The following is a 15055-nucleotide window of genomic DNA, read 5'->3' on the forward strand; positions in this document are numbered from 1 at the left end:
TCAAGCAGGAGTTTCAGAGTGCTTTGCCTTTCCCAAGTTACTCCTTGGATCTGGAGTGTTAGAACTATAGTTTCCTGAAGATGGTAAAACAGAAAAGCTCTGTGCTGTATCAGGAGAACTTAGCCTTACCTTGTCATGAACATCTAAGTCATTGTCTCTCTCTGGGCTTTAGTTTCCTCATCTCTCAAATAAGGGGCCAGACCAAATGACCCCTAAAATATCTTCCAGCTCTAACATCCTTTGGGGCCTGATTTTTAATAGGAGATAAAGGAGAAGTTGTACATCGTTTCCCCAGGTCCCACTGCCCTCCTCTCTATTCCAACTCACACGACCACCCTGCACACCAACCTGCTCCTTGAGCTTGTCCTCAAAAAGCCTTGAGCTCCACAAATGAGCGTATTGTTAATGTTGGCTCACGGTCCTTTCTGATGAGTGGCCAACATTGTTCTGCCCCTTGCAGGGGTCCCATTAATCTTGTTTGCCTCTGCAGAGCCTCAGCCTGCCTGGAAGATGCCGAGATTGCACAGCACTTGTTCGGGCGTCCTGCTGCTGGCCTTGCTGCTTCAGGCCTCCATGGAAGTGCGTGGTTGGTGCCTGGAGAGCAGCCAGTGTCAGGACCTCACCACGGAAAGTAACCTGCTGGTATGTGGGCTGTGGCCGCCATCTTGGTTTGGGTATCAGATGGGACTGGGGCTGGGACAGCACAAAGAACGGGGTATGGGGAACGGGAAATTCATTCCCAGAGATATGGGTAAGTCATCCAAGGGCAGGAATAGACCTCCAGAGTGAAGTCAGAATTGAGCCAAGGAAGGGAGGAAGCAGCTTCAGGGAGATGGGTCTGGTCCCCAAGTTCTGCTTGATTATCTTTACTTCCTGTCCTGTCTTCTTGTATAGAGACCCACTCCATTTAAGCTATTTAGAGACAGTGCCATTAAAGCAAACAATACTAACAATAATGATAACAATAATTGCCCCCTCAACTGATCCTATACTTTCAATCTTTTAGCCCCAAAATTATTCCTTTTTTTTTTTTTTTTTTTTTTTTTTGCGGTACGCGGGCCTCTCACTGCTGTGGCCTCTCCTCTCCTGTTGTGGAGCACAGGCTCCGGACGCACAGGCTCAGCGGCCATGGCTCATGGGCCCAGCCGCTCCACGACATGTGGGATCTTCCCGGACCGGGACACGAACCTGTGTCCCCTGTATCGGCAGGCGGACTCTCAACAACTGTGCCACCAGGGAAGCCCCCCAAATTATTCCTTTTTAAATAACCTCATGTCACTTGCCATTTCCGTTCCATTTTTCTTCCCTTTCTATCTACTACCAGTTACAAAGCCAGGAAGGTAGTACTATAAACCATCTCTAGAGGGAGAAGGAAAAAACCCTTCAGCAGCCTTTCCAGAAGCATATAAAGGCCCTTTTTTGCCAGGCTGGAACTCCCTCTAGGTCACCACAGTGTGTGTGTCTATGTGTGTGTGTGTGTATTTGTACTGAGAGGCATACATGAGAAACAATACCAAGTCAAGGCAAAAGACACACTGCTGGTGTCTGTGACTGAGTTCCATCCTTCTGCCGGTACCTGCCTGGTGAGGGTGCAATGCATATCACTACATTCTGTGTATTTTGTCAGTAGAGAAGCTGAGTTTAGGTGAGGAGAGAGACTTTCTCAAAAACAGAGCAGGTTGCATGTGGAATATAAAATAGAAATAAAGAGCCTAGGGAATCCTGTGAGCTCTAGTTCAGAGAGACCCAAGAGACTCTTGATTGGAGACACCCATTGCCCAGCCTCTTCCGTTGAGAGCTCACCAGCGAAAGAGCACCGGCCGTGGTCAGAGCCCATGGCTTCTAGTCCCAGCTCTGTCACCAATGGGCTGTGGAACCTTGCCAAGTTCCCTTCTCCTCTCTGAGAAATTGGGTGTCATTATGTGTCCAGGGGAGAGGAGTATGAGACAATTTTTGTTTTCCACTGTTAATATTCTGCAGTGTTATAATTCTAAATCCCTGGAGTATGAAATCCCCAACTCAACAGAGGGGGTGGGATCATTCTGTTCCCTCCTTTGTCCCCAGTAACTGAAAACTCAAGGCTGCAGCCCCAAGGTCATTTTCCTAAGCAAACGTGTGCCACAGTTGTCTAGTTACAGGGAGAGGAGACACAGGCTCCATGACCCCTGCAACGGAAATAATCCTGACTTTCTACCCTTCCCTCCAGTCAGAAGGTGACAGGGAAGTGAGACACCTCTTCCCAAAGCTCACTGATTGAGGAAAGTATAGGATCAGCTCAGAAGACTTGAAAGAAAGTGCCAGATGGGTGTGGGAAAGTTTGGAGGGAGATGGCTGGGGGAGGGTATGAGGTAGGTTTGCAGACCACTGGGGTAAGGTTGAGGCATTATGGAAAACACAGGCCCTAGAAGCCTGGACTTCTTTTCCCACGTTGGGAGATTCTCTCCCAAATTTCAACCCGATGCCCTTCCCAGACCGAACTGAACCATGTTTGTTTATTCACGATTCATTAAGTGCCAACAACTACCACCCACCTGCCATTTACTGATGAATTCCTATATATCTGGCTTATAAGGTTTAAGACGTTGACCCTGCCCACAAAGCTACGGGACAAGTAAACCACCAAGTGGGACAGGGATTTTGTTGTAGCTGCCAGGCAGGGGTACCAGGGGACAAACGAGGCGCTGCCCGAGCTGAGTCTCAGATGTCCGTGGGTGCCCAGAGGCGGGGGTGGGCAGACGTCCTCGGCAAGGAACCCACAGTGCACTGGCGCCGCTTGTGCGGCCCGCACGTGCGGAGGGAGCAGGTGCAGTTTGGGGGTGGTGAGGGCGCCGCGGCGGGGGGTGGGGGCCGCGGGGCGCGGGGCCCGCGGGCGCGGGGGCCTGACGCGCTCGCCGCTCTCCAGCAGGCGTGCATCCGGGCCTGCAAGCCAGAACTCTCGGCCGAGACGCCCGTCTTCCCCGGCAACGGCGACGAGCAGCCGCTGACCGAGAACCCCCGGAAGTACGTCATGAGCCACTTCCGCTGGGATCGGTTTGGCCGCCGGAACAGCAGCAGCAGCGGCGGCGGCGCGGCCCAGAAGCGCGAGGAGGAGGGGGGGCCGGGGGGCGAAGGCCCGGGGCCCCGCGGCGATGGTGCCGAGCCGGGCCCGCGCGAGGACAAGCGCTCCTACTCCATGGAGCACTTCCGCTGGGGCAAGCCGGTGGGCAAGAAGCGGCGCCCCGTGAAGGTGTACCCCAACGGCGCCGAGGACGAGTCGGCCGAGGCCTTCCCCCTTGAGTTCAAAAGGGAGCTGGCCGGGGAGCGGCCCGAGCCGGCGCGCGGCCCCGAGGCCCCGGCCGAGGGCGCGGCCGCCCGGGCCGAGCTGGAGTATGGCCTGGTGGCGGAGGCCGAGGCGGCCGAGAAGAAGGACGAGGGCCCGTATAAGATGGAGCACTTCCGCTGGGGCAGCCCGCCCAAGGACAAGCGCTACGGCGGCTTCATGACCTCCGAGAAGAGCCAGAAGCCCCTGGTCACGCTGTTCAAAAACGCCATCATCAAGAACGCCCACAAGAAGGGCCAGTGAGGGCGCAGTGGGCAGGGCTTCTCTCCCTGGGAAGTCGACCCCAAAGCCCCCCCTCCTGCCCTCCTGCTGCCTCGCGGCCTGGGTGAGGACTCGCCCAGGCGGTGATGGCACCAGCTATTCCACCTTTTAAAGCTGTCTGTAGTTAGGAAATAAAACCTTTCAAGTTTCACATCCGACTCTGACTTTGAATATTGACTGGGCGAATAAAATAAAAATGCTTATCCATCAGATTAAGAGCAGCACATATTGAAGGAGCGATAGTGGTTTCCATGTGACCAAGTGGTAGTATGTTTCATAGGATATAGTGGGAATGAAAAGAAAATGTACTTCCCACCCGTGACAAATGGGTCTTCAAGGGGTCAAATAGTTTGGGTGATGGCTCAGTATGGCTACATTTCCCACTCGCCATTGGATGGGGAAGGACTGCTCAGCTGGCTGATGTGTCAAGAGGCAGGATTCTTCCAAGTGACCCTGCTTTCCAACCAACTCCGTGAGCCAGCGGGAAGCTGATGAAGCCCAACCAAAACTGGGAGGACGCTCTGGGCTCAGGTGGCAAGCTGTGGTAATGCCTCCGTGAATCTAGGCATCTGGGACCTCGGGCAAGTTTCTGAACTTCTCCAAGATTTAGTTCTCTCATCTTCTCCTTTCTTCCTGACTACTGTGAGGGCTACTGTGAGGGTTAATGAGAAAATGGATGGGATCGTGTTATCACCGAGAGGCTAAATGGGAGGGCTGAGGGTTGGTATCAGTTCCGATTTGACTGCCTCATCAGACTCCTCTCAGATATTCTCAAACACAGGGTCTCACCCACATAGACACACACCCATGGAGACACATCTGTATAAATACAACACAAAATGCACAGATGCTTCTTCCAGTCCCTAGGGCTCGAGCCTTGAGGTGTGACTATCTTTTCCCCCTTGTCATGCCCAAGCTCTCTCCTCATGTTGTCCAGCTGCAGCCTTCTCTTCATTCTCAGCGCTCGCGGCTCAGGCCTTAACAATCCTAACAGCTTCCTAACCAACCGGTGTCCTTGTCTCCAGTTGCCTTCTTCCCCAATCCATCGTACACATTCTTCATATTAATGTATACAAAATCTTGCTTTCTCCATATTCCCTAGCTCAAGACACAAAACAATCACCCCACCCCTACTCTTCCATCAATTCCAAACTACTGGGCATGGCACACACAAGGGCCCTTGTCCATCAGTTTCACTCTCCTTATCAAACCCCACTTCCCCTGGTCTTCTCACTCTTCTCCCATCCTCCTCCACCCTCTGCCTGGAATTCCCCACCTTCCCCCTCCATTTGGAATGTTGCCCTTTTTTCAACATGAGCCCAGGCTGAAGTCCACTTCCACTGGGAAAGTTGGGATCTCTTGCAGCTGAGCCTGCTCATTTTCAGGGTTTCTGCAGTCAGCCCCTCTGCACTGGGGGGGGCATGCAGACCAGCTCAGATGGGAAGCTTCTTGCTGCACATATGTCTTGTGCTTTTCTCTCAGGGAAACTCTAAGTTCCACGAGGGCAGAGGCCAGGGACTGTGCTTCTTTTGTATGTCCCCATGATGTTTTCACAATGTTGGGGCCACTGGTTTGCAGTCACACACATTTACAATTCACAAGAGACTCACAGACACTGATACACAGAGACGCACATCTCCATGTCAATTGCATCAGACATACCAGGGGATGATGCAGATCAAAGCCGGCTGGGGAACATTTCTGTGTGGCACTTCTGTATTTACTCCCATATTTTGATGATCTTAGAAGTTCACAATGAAAGAAAACTGGAATGCACCTGGGAAGTCCTGATGGAATCAGAAAGCCAGACTTTTAAGATAAAGTCTCCCTCAATGAGGGTTATATGAAATGGGGCTAGATTCTAGTCACTGTAATGAAGAACTGGCCTAGGCCTTCCCATCTGAGGATGCTCCTATGCTGGGAATCCTGGGCCTTGTGTTTACATCTTGGTAGCATCCTTTCCCTTACCCTCCTTCCTTTTGAGGCAAGTAAATAATGATAGGCGGGGGTGGCTAAATGTCAGTGATTAATACTGGTGGCATTTTCAGATCCTGTTTGCATCTCAAAAAACCATTTACTTTAAAGAAATCAAATAGACAACTGTGTGGTGACAACATTAACATTTATTTGAAAAGGGCATCATGAAGGCTCATTGGGAAATCACGACTAATAGTCCTAAAGAATAATCTTGCTAAGAGTCCTTCTTCCTACATTCCACCCCCGCCCCCCCACCAATCCTCCGTCCCCTTCCTTAAACTAATTTGATTCAATGAGTTCAAAATACAGAAAACCGCCACAGGCACTAATTCTGCACTCACATATAAATACGTCAGTTATTATATACATACACTGTCAACTATGAACTACACTATACACACATGCACGCGCACGGGCACACACACACTCAGCCAGGTCATGAACGTCTAAATGGACACAGACATGTTACAATGTATGTGTAATGCTGCAGCATTTGTGGATTTACAGCTCTGCACTCCACAGGCCAGAATCAACAGCCATGGAGGAAGAGCTCGAAAGGGGAAAGTAATGGGCTGGGGTCCCAAGGGTCCCTGAAGGAGAAAAGACCTGGTCAACCTGGTTGGTGCTAAAGGAGAGCATGGAAAACGGGCCGCAGAGCCCCCTCCCACAGGCCTGTGTCCCCTCCCCACTTCCCCAGCTGGCAGGCCCCACCAAGACCATCCTTCTGCAGGCTTCAGTCCTAGGCCGGATTTGGGATACGGGGTATTTTAACTAGAAGATTTCTAGGGTTAGCGAGATGAAGAGGTAACACACTGCACTGAGCCTTCTCCCCAGACATAAGGAAGCTGCCTTGTTTCAGCACAACTGCCTGCCAGGGTCTGTGGGTCTGGAGAAGTGGGCGTGGCCTGCTCAGAGGTGCCCACTTCCCTGTCTACCATCAAACTTAATATTCAGCCTAACAGCTCAGGTCTAGTCTTTTCCCACAGGCCCCAGCTGGCCAGCTGCCATTTCATGGTCATAAAGAGGAACTGGGAGAAATAGCCTCACTTCTCAGTGAGACTCTCTGTACCCAGGTGAGAAGCCCCAGGGACAATGGAATAGCAACTGGAGGGTGTCATGACCCAAGGGCCCCTAGTGAAGCCAGGAGGTCTGGCCTCTGAGGAGTCTAAACAACTGCAAGGCTGTTCTGATTCTTAGGCCAGTTGAAACATATCCTCTGGGACTGAGAACACCCAGGGCAAAGGACAGTGCATCTGGGACCCCTGCACTTCAAGCACTTCAGATGGTCCCAGCCCCACCTTTTCACTGCTCATGCATCTATTCTTATGCTTGAGGCGGAGGGCTGGACAGAGGAGAATGTCTGAGGACTTTTCTCCTTCTTCTTCTGACCCACTCAGGCTACTTCTCTGGGGAGGAGATGTTTAGGAGTCAAGAAATCACTTATTTCTACTTTTCAAAAAGAGGGAAGTGGGAACAGGCACAGGCCATGGGGGACCACTTTGCAAGGAAGACCGGAAGGAGTCTCCAGGGTCACACTGGGTCTCTCGTCTCATCTGCTTCTTATGCATTCATGTGACTCAACCAAGTTCACTGCAATTCCAAATATATCCATGCTACTGGGTTCTGTCAGCAGAGTGCTAACCGACCCTACCCCTTGCCCACGAGGAAGAGTCTTCGGCAGTTTTGGGGAGCGACTGGCTTGGGTGGCCTTGCTGACTGAAATTCACAACAGAGTGGGGGATAGCGAAAAGGGCTGGTCGCTGGACACGGTGCCGCCAGACGCCAGTGGGCTTGGAAGGCAGGAAGAGTGATGCTAGGCTGAAGGCTGGGGTACCCACCAAACTCTGCTTGCCTTCTCTCCCAGGGCTCAGGAGGGCAAGGGTGGGGTGAAGGAGGCTGCTTAATTTACCATGTAATTGTTCCAGTTAATGTTCATCATGAACTTTCTGATTCTGAGGCATCTTTGGCCAGAATCCATATTCTACTCCATGTCAGCAGGCAAGTTAATATTCTACTGAGTGTAAGTTTAAATTGAAACCGAGAAGGAGGGCACTCAAAATGTGGCCAGGTCTCCAAAGGAAGCACATCTTTGCTATGTAGCGGTGACGCAAAGAAAAAGCTGCTTCAGACAGAGGAAACAGCAGTGAAGTAGATGAAGAGATGAAGAATGGGAATCCTGCACCTTGTTTCTTTGATCTGTTCCCAGGGTGGGGATGAGGGAGAGACAGCTGATGGACATGTAGGTCTCTGGTTCTAGTGCTAGTTCTAGAAAGAGGCTCCAGGGAATGACTCCCAAGTCCCAGAACCAGGGCCCCAGGGCAGTGCTCGGGGTGCAGTTGCCATGGGGGTGGACCCTACAGTCAGAGAAGCACTAGAGAGAAACAGGGCTTCGCGACAAAGCTGAGCAGGGAAGAAAGATGGGAAGATCCAGTGAGGAAAAGACACGTTTGTGGCTCAAGATTTAGATTTTCTCTGAAGCTTCTTCCAAAGGTCATTTGTCTTCAAGTTTGTTTCTAGTTATTTTAAATTTGGTTTCTTAATAAAGAGATATTAAAGTAAAGAGAAATCTCGGTTCATGCCCGTAAAGTTGGGTTGAGCATTAGCCAAAAGCCACAGAGCAGAGCCAAAGGCTGTGGCGGAGGGGCGGGAGCTGGGCCCCCTCGGCCCTGTAGTCATGTAGACCCTCTGGAAGCCACAGGCCCACAGCACAGAGGCAGCAACCAAGGGGGGAAACTATAGGAACGAGGGTCAAGCAGCCCCCATACCCAACAAGGTTATTGCACACGCAATAGGAAAGTTCCATGTGTTAAGATTCTCCGAATTTGGACAAATACACCTATCAGCCCTGATAATCAGGCTCTCACAGTGCATCTGTGCAGGGCCACACACAGAGGTGTGACCCGAGGGTGTCCCGAGAAGACTGCCCTCCCCTTAGCAGAATCAGCCCGCTTCCGACCCCACCCCACGCTGCCGAAAATTGTACCTCAAAAGGGGTTCCTTTGGGTCAAGAAATCTACTCACCCTCCCTCTTTTCAAGAGCAAATTCTCCAGGAAGGAATCATGTGACCATTCTCACCTTCCTGTGAGTCATATCAGCTCAGAAAAGTTATGGGAAGTTAGACTGGAAAAGAAGAAGGAAAGGGCTATTCTTGGCCAGAGGGCCTCAGGAAGAGGCCCAGGTGAGGTTCTGCCAGAGGCAGCTCACACGGGGGGCCGCAGGAAGAAGAGCATCAAAGCGGGAGAACTCAACTCAGAAATACATCCCTCTGGACAGAGGAGGGGAGATACTACAGAGGGACGCAGACTTGCCCACTTCTGCCCGCTGCTCCTCGACAGGAGGCCGGCCCGAGCTTCTGCTCCCTGGCCCAGTCGGCCAGCCTGGGGACCCGGGCTCCCTCTATCAGCGGCCTGCTGGCCCCCATGGTGTCTCTACCCCAGCTTCTGTTATACAAGCTCAGTATTAATTAACAATAGAAACAATTCACAAAGAGGCAACTGGCAGGGTGAGCAGGGGAGTGGAAAAGACACCAGAGACTTGAAGGCCTTTGGACCCTCAAATGGGGAAGGAGGAGGGGACACTCTGGAGGAGATCAGTGCCCCATCTTCCAGCTCTCACAGGCCACTGCTTTACAGGAGGAGCTGGCCTTGCTTCCTCCTCCAGCTTCCTTTGAACAACTGTGTCTCTCTCTAGTTCCCTCCTGGGGGAATGGCAGCTGCACACTCACCCCCGTGAAAGCCCTTCACTTACTACTCTAAGCAGGAGTTTCCTGGGACCTCAGCCTCTCTCTGGAGACCCCCAATGACTCTTGACCCCAGGATGACACAGAGGAGGAGACAAAGGGCACAGGTAGGATGCTTATTGGCCCCAGAGAGGCACGTGGCCGGATCTCCCTCAGGAAAGACAAAGAGGAAGCAGGGAGGCCGAGAGGGGGGCAGGGAGGCCCAGGGCTCCCCCTTGCTTAGCTGTCCAAGGTGCTTTTTCTCTGAGATCCCAGTTAGATCTCCATGGCCTCGAGGTGGGCGTGAAGGCGGGCCCCTCCCTCAGGCCCCACCCTTCCGAGAAGCTGTGTCTTGGAATTCAGTATACGCACAGATCGGGAAACTTCATCTCATAGACGGGGATGGAGTGGCTCTGAGGCTGGCCATAGGCTGCGGTGATGGTTCCTGATGGGCTTGGTGGGGGCCTGGGGCAGAAACACACGGAGGGGAAAGGCATGAGGACGGTTCTGGGGTCCCGCCCCGTGCAGCAGAGCAGCTGATTGAGGTTTCTCTTTGAATAGGGACCAGAGATTTTGTCACTCCGTGGCTCCCAGGTGTCTAGCTGTTCTAGAATCTTCAGCTTGAAGTCAAGCTTTACTGCAGGCTCTATAGCGACTCTGTTGCTCTAGAAAGTACTAGCTTGTGACACTAGGACCCCTGGCTCTTTTCCAGGGTTCACTGAGCTGTCTCTTTCTCCCTTCAGTCTCCGTTTCCTTATCTGGGGAGAGTTGGTGGCCAACTCCAGCCCTGGAGACAGAGGCTGGGGGCAGGGAGGGCTGAAGACAGGTGCGAGAGGAGGACTTGGGGGGAGGGGTACCTACACTGGGCCACAGAAGTGGGGATCCCCTGCCCAGGGCTGCCACTTACCGGATGGTGATTTCAAAGATCTGATTGAGTTTGCTCTGCAGCAGTGATGCCTAGACACAAACAGAGGGAAAGTGAGCCGGGGGCTGACTCCCAAGCCTCCCCTGCCCAGCATGCACTGAAAGTGCTGGGCAGTTGCGGCCTTAGGAAAGAAACCGGTGTGAGCTCGTTTCCAGCACTTATCTGTGGGCCCTGGCGGTGGGTTCAGATCAGAAAGAGTCGCCCAGCAAAGGCCTGTTGGGGACAAAACAGAGGCCAGGAACCCCAGGAAGGACTTCAGCAAAAGTTCTGGAAGAGCCCTTAGCTCCTCCAATTGGGGCAATAGGGCCTGTTGCGCAGAGTCAGGAGGCTCAGAGCTGGTTCCAGCTCTTTCCTTAACTCCCAAGGAGTGGTTGTACAAAGTTGGTGCATTAGGGAAGATGTTCTCTCTGGTCCCTTCCAGCCCCACCTAAGTCCATGTACACAGAGAGTGAGATTGTGCTCAACTCTGAGCTCACGAAATGAGCAGCGTCTACCTCTCAGGATGGGACAAGAGGTTAGCATAATAGAGGCCCAGAAAAATGTATATTATACTTACATGTATTTTTATATATAATTTATGTATTTTTTATATATTACTATATATAATTATTATAATATATGAGAAGTTTATGTATATATATTTGAAATATATATAATAGAAAATTACATGTGTTTTTATTGAGAGGAAAAAGTACAATAAAATATAAGTTACTTGTAGACTTTGGATGTTTACAATTATGCTTCATTGTTACGAAGATGGACACTGGGACTAACAAATCCTGGAATATCATTTTCAAGAAATGTTTGTGCTCTTCCCTTAGTCATCTACTCGTCTTTCTACTCGTCTGGCGCCCTCTCATTCAGATTTCTTTTCCAGGGCCAGGCCGTTCCATTCCACCTGCCGGGGTCCCCCAGTTGGAAGCGGGCCCTCTAGCAAACGCTGGCCATCTTTCCTGTGCCATGGCCCCCTCCCCCCTCACTCCACAATGTGACAACGCTAATGGCAACAAACTCACAGAGTTGTCATGAGAAGGAGATAAGCTAATAAATATAAGATGCTCTGATGAACAGCAAGTGCTATTTACATTCTTGCTCTGATGATTATAATTATTATAATCTATCTATTTGGTACAGGAGATCCTGAGGTTAGGATTTCTCCCTTATATGAAAACTGTGACCTCTGGAGGGGTGTATGACTAATAGGCTTTAGGTTCATGGGGAAACAATGTAGTGCCAAGGCACTGTTGGGATCTAAACCCTAGTTTCTGGATGACAACAGTACCAGGATCTCCTAGAAACTCAGTCCTGCCCTGGACCCACATCCAGTGTCCGTCTGATCCCGGGAGGGGCACTGTTACGTCTCACTTACCCGGGCCCCGCAATGCGCTGCAATCTCCTCAAAGGGCGCCTTCTGGAACTTCTCCACCACCTGTCGCCGCCGTTCACGTTCCTGCTCCTCGACGGCCACGCTGTCCACTGTGCCACAGAGAGCCGGGTCAGCCCTCAGGTCCTACCCCGGTGATGCAGTCTGAGATTGCCCCCCCAGCTCTCCACTCCGCTGACGAGGGGCAGGGTAGCGTGGAGGGTGCGATGCCATCACTTGGCCCTGGGAGGGCTAGACCCTTTTCCGATTCTGCCTGAGGGCTCAGCCCCCTTCCTTGCCTAAGAGTTTGAAGACTAGTTGAGTGGACCCTTAAGTGGGGCTAAAGCCCCATGTAGTTGCATTGACACTGGGACGCTTAGACGAAAGTTCCTGGAACAGGAAGTACTCTGGGGGGAATATGAAAAGGGACATCAACAGTGGAAAAGCCACAAAAGACAACGAAGAACCCCTATGGCAGAGCAGTCTGAGGCCACTTAGTTTAAGGCTTCTGCATACTCCTCTTGGTAGCCGAAATGAAAAAAAAAAAAGGAAGGGTATGAAATATGTTCAGCATGCCCAGTTTAAGAAGGCAGAGCAGTGGGAACATTTAGAAAGTGTACCATGAATGACAACAAAGATAAAGATTTGTTATCAGTTATCGGAAAAATTCTCTAATTCGGGATACTTCATTGCCCAATAATCTGGACGACGTAATACTGCATTTTAAAATCTATTGCCATTATTGAATAAATATTAATAGGATTTGTTCTTATTGGCTTTCATTGGTCAACTTTTTCTTTTGTATCACACTCCACCAAAAAATTGTCAAGGTATTTATACAAATTAAAATTGCAGGTGGGAGGGAGGGAGACGCAAGAGGGAAGAGATATGGGAACATATGTATATGTATAACTGATTCACTTTGTTATAAACAGAAACTAACACCACTGTAAAGCAATTATACTCCAATAAAGATGTTAAAAAAATAAAAAATAAAATTGCTTTTTACTTGTCTGATTGGCTGTAACCCTCAACTGACCACTTTTAATGTCAGCGGTCAGTAGAAAAATTTTCCTGGCATAGGACATGGACCCCGCCCCGCCCGTTAAGAGAGGGGGACTTTTTTTTTTTTTTTTTGCGGTACGCGGGCCTCTCACTGTCGTGGCCTCTCCCGTTGCGGAGCGCAGGCTCCGGACGCACAGGCTCAGCGGCCATGGCTCACGGGCCCAGCCACTCCTCGGCATGTGGGATCTTCCCAGACCGGGGCACCAACCCGTGTCCCCTGCATCGGCAGGCGGACTCTTAACCACTGCGCCACCAGGGAAGCCCCGAGAGGGGGACTTTTAATTGCAGCTTCGGTAGTTGTGAAGAGTTTAGAGGAAGCCACCAGCCTCTCCCCTCACACCTGTGTGAATCACACTTGCGAGGGCAGCAGACAGCTGCGCACACCCACGCGCCTCTCCAGGACCCAGCCCTGCGATCCCCTCCCTGGGGAGCTCCCGCTTACCGATGGCCTTCTTCAGCGTCTCGTAGGTGATCTCCTCGGCAGGCACGCGCTGAGGCAGAGGGAACAGAAGTGCTCAGAAAGGGGGAGGGGGGAGCGGGGGGTGGGGAGGCAGCCTTGGCTTCCTCAGTTACCTGGCAGCCACTTCACTTCTTAGAAGAACGTCCTGAAGGGAGAAACTCCCTCAGGACGCCCACGTTCTCACTAGGGTCTCTGGAAGCTGCCTGAGCAGGCACAGAGCCTCCAACTGAAGGAGAGCAGGGAGAGAGAGAGGAGGGGAGGCTAGTGCCTCATCAGTCACAAGTCTGGCCTGAAAGAACTCACTGGCCCCTCCTCCCCTCGCCCCGGAGCGGTCCCATTAAGCTCCCTGGGAAGAAAACACTGTAATTCAAACAAATCTTCAGAGAACGTAACAGAAAATATTCGAAACAAGGCAGTTAGCAAATATAATCTCATATGAAAATTTCAAGAACTGACTAACATTTTTGCAGACTTCTGATATTAAATCATCCACCAAGGTGATGTGAGTATTCAGTAAAGGTAAGGCATACTGAGGTTGGTCCAAGGACCTGGGTCACAGGATCTCAGTGTCCTGGGAACCCACAAGGAGGTGGAAAATGATAAAACCCAAAGAAGGGTGTTCTATGGATGTGTGGCCTTAGGTCAGATGCTGAAAATTGTGAAGGGGTGTGGACTAAATTCCAGGAATTCCCCACTAGACTGTGAGCTCCTTGAGGCAAGACCCATGATGTATTCATATTCTATTACTTAAATGTAATATTCCATGAAAGAGGTAGACACAGGAGAGAATGATTTCATTGATATAAAGCTCAAGAAGTGACCTAAGTTGGGCTAGTGGCTCCCTCTGGGGAGAGGGTACAGAGGCAGGGCTCCTGGAAGACAACATTTTAGTCCCTGATCCGGGTGTGAGTGCATCAGTATATTCACTTTATTCACTCAGACAAGTCACTGAGCTTGGAATTCCATAAATGCTTGTTCGAGTAGGAATTGCCAGAGTTGTAGGTATGGGATAAAGTCATCCAACAAATGTTAAGCGAGCACCAATTATGTGTAGGATTCTTGGCTAGTCACTTAGTTGAAATTGCGAAATGTATTACTATAGGAATTACACGCAAGAGAGCGCTATCATTCACTCTGAAGATTCATTCACTGTGAAGGTTCATCCTCTGTAGGTCTGTCCATCCACCCATCCATCCATCCATCCATCCATCCATCCACCCACTGTCAGCACTGACCAACATCAGATATTCACGGGTAAAGTGCTAGGAAACCATGTGGTGGTGGGAGAAAAAGGAAGACAGATCACTGGGTAAAGGCAGGCAGAGAGAAGCTGATGGAGGAGATGGACCACAGGCTGGATGTTGATGAATGGGCGATTCAAGAACGTAGAGGTGGAGGGGAAGGGTGATTCCGATGTGGGTTTTCATACTAGCAAAGACATGGAGGTGAATGAGATAGCATGGGGGAGACTGACAGCAGACCAGCCAGAGAGGAGGGGAGATGGGATGAAATGGGAGGGCATCCCTGACTACAAACGGCTCTGAATGCCAGGCTCTGTGTTTGGAATTTAACCAAACCAGCATTTACTGATCACCTGTTATGAGGCTGGCATTTGAGGCTACAGGGAGTCACTGTGAGATTCTGGAGGGGTGGGGGGCAAGGTGGGCTGGAAGTGGAAAGTACAGCACGGCAGAAGGGTGGAGGCTCCCACACCCCTGCTTTCGATACCAAGCCATCCCCGGGCTAAGCTGACTCTCTGAGGGGGAGGAACCCATGATGCTGACCGGGGCGCTACGAGGGAGCAGGTGGCTGTGTACCCAGGTGAGCATTTCTCTTCCTTCTTCTGCTTCACTTTACTTATCAATTCCTGAGGGTCTCTCAACTCTCAGGAAGGAAGAAGTACAACTATTGAGGGGATAGCGGCCAACTCATGCTGTGCTCCTAATATGTGAGGTTCCCACCCCTG

At 51.1% G+C, this 15055-nt stretch overlaps 2 protein-coding genes across 4 annotated transcripts in view; one reads left to right on the plus strand and one right to left on the minus strand.

Moving 5' to 3' along the window:
- Window positions 1-510: 510 nt before the first annotated feature.
- Window positions 511-3562, plus strand: POMC (proopiomelanocortin; the record flags this gene model as incomplete). Its single annotated transcript, XM_081254415.1, has 2 exons — window positions 511-642; window positions 2906-3562. 2 exons carry the CDS (start codon window positions 511-513, stop codon window positions 3560-3562), a joined length of 789 nt encoding a protein of 262 aa, XP_081110541.1.
- Window positions 3563-5685: 2123 nt separating this feature from the next.
- Window positions 5686-15055, minus strand: part of EFR3B (EFR3 homolog B) — an 89306-nt gene continuing 79936 nt past the window's right edge. For all 3 annotated transcript variants that reach the window (XM_081254763.1, XM_081254764.1, XM_081254762.1), the window contains 4 exons: window positions 13072-13120; window positions 11571-11677; window positions 10184-10233; window positions 5686-9741 (listed from right to left, as the gene is read on the minus strand). In XM_081254763.1, the coding sequence (XP_081110889.1) occupies window positions 9636-9741; window positions 10184-10233; window positions 11571-11677; window positions 13072-13120 (312 nt within the window). In that variant the 3' untranslated portion in view covers window positions 5686-9635. The remainder of the gene's footprint in view (window positions 9742-10183; window positions 10234-11570; window positions 11678-13071; window positions 13121-15055) is intronic.

This window comes from Mesoplodon bidens (genome assembly GCF_964165515.1).
Source record: "Mesoplodon bidens genome assembly, chromosome: 14".
Classification (NCBI taxonomy): Eukaryota; Metazoa; Chordata; class Mammalia; order Artiodactyla; family Ziphiidae; genus Mesoplodon; species Mesoplodon bidens.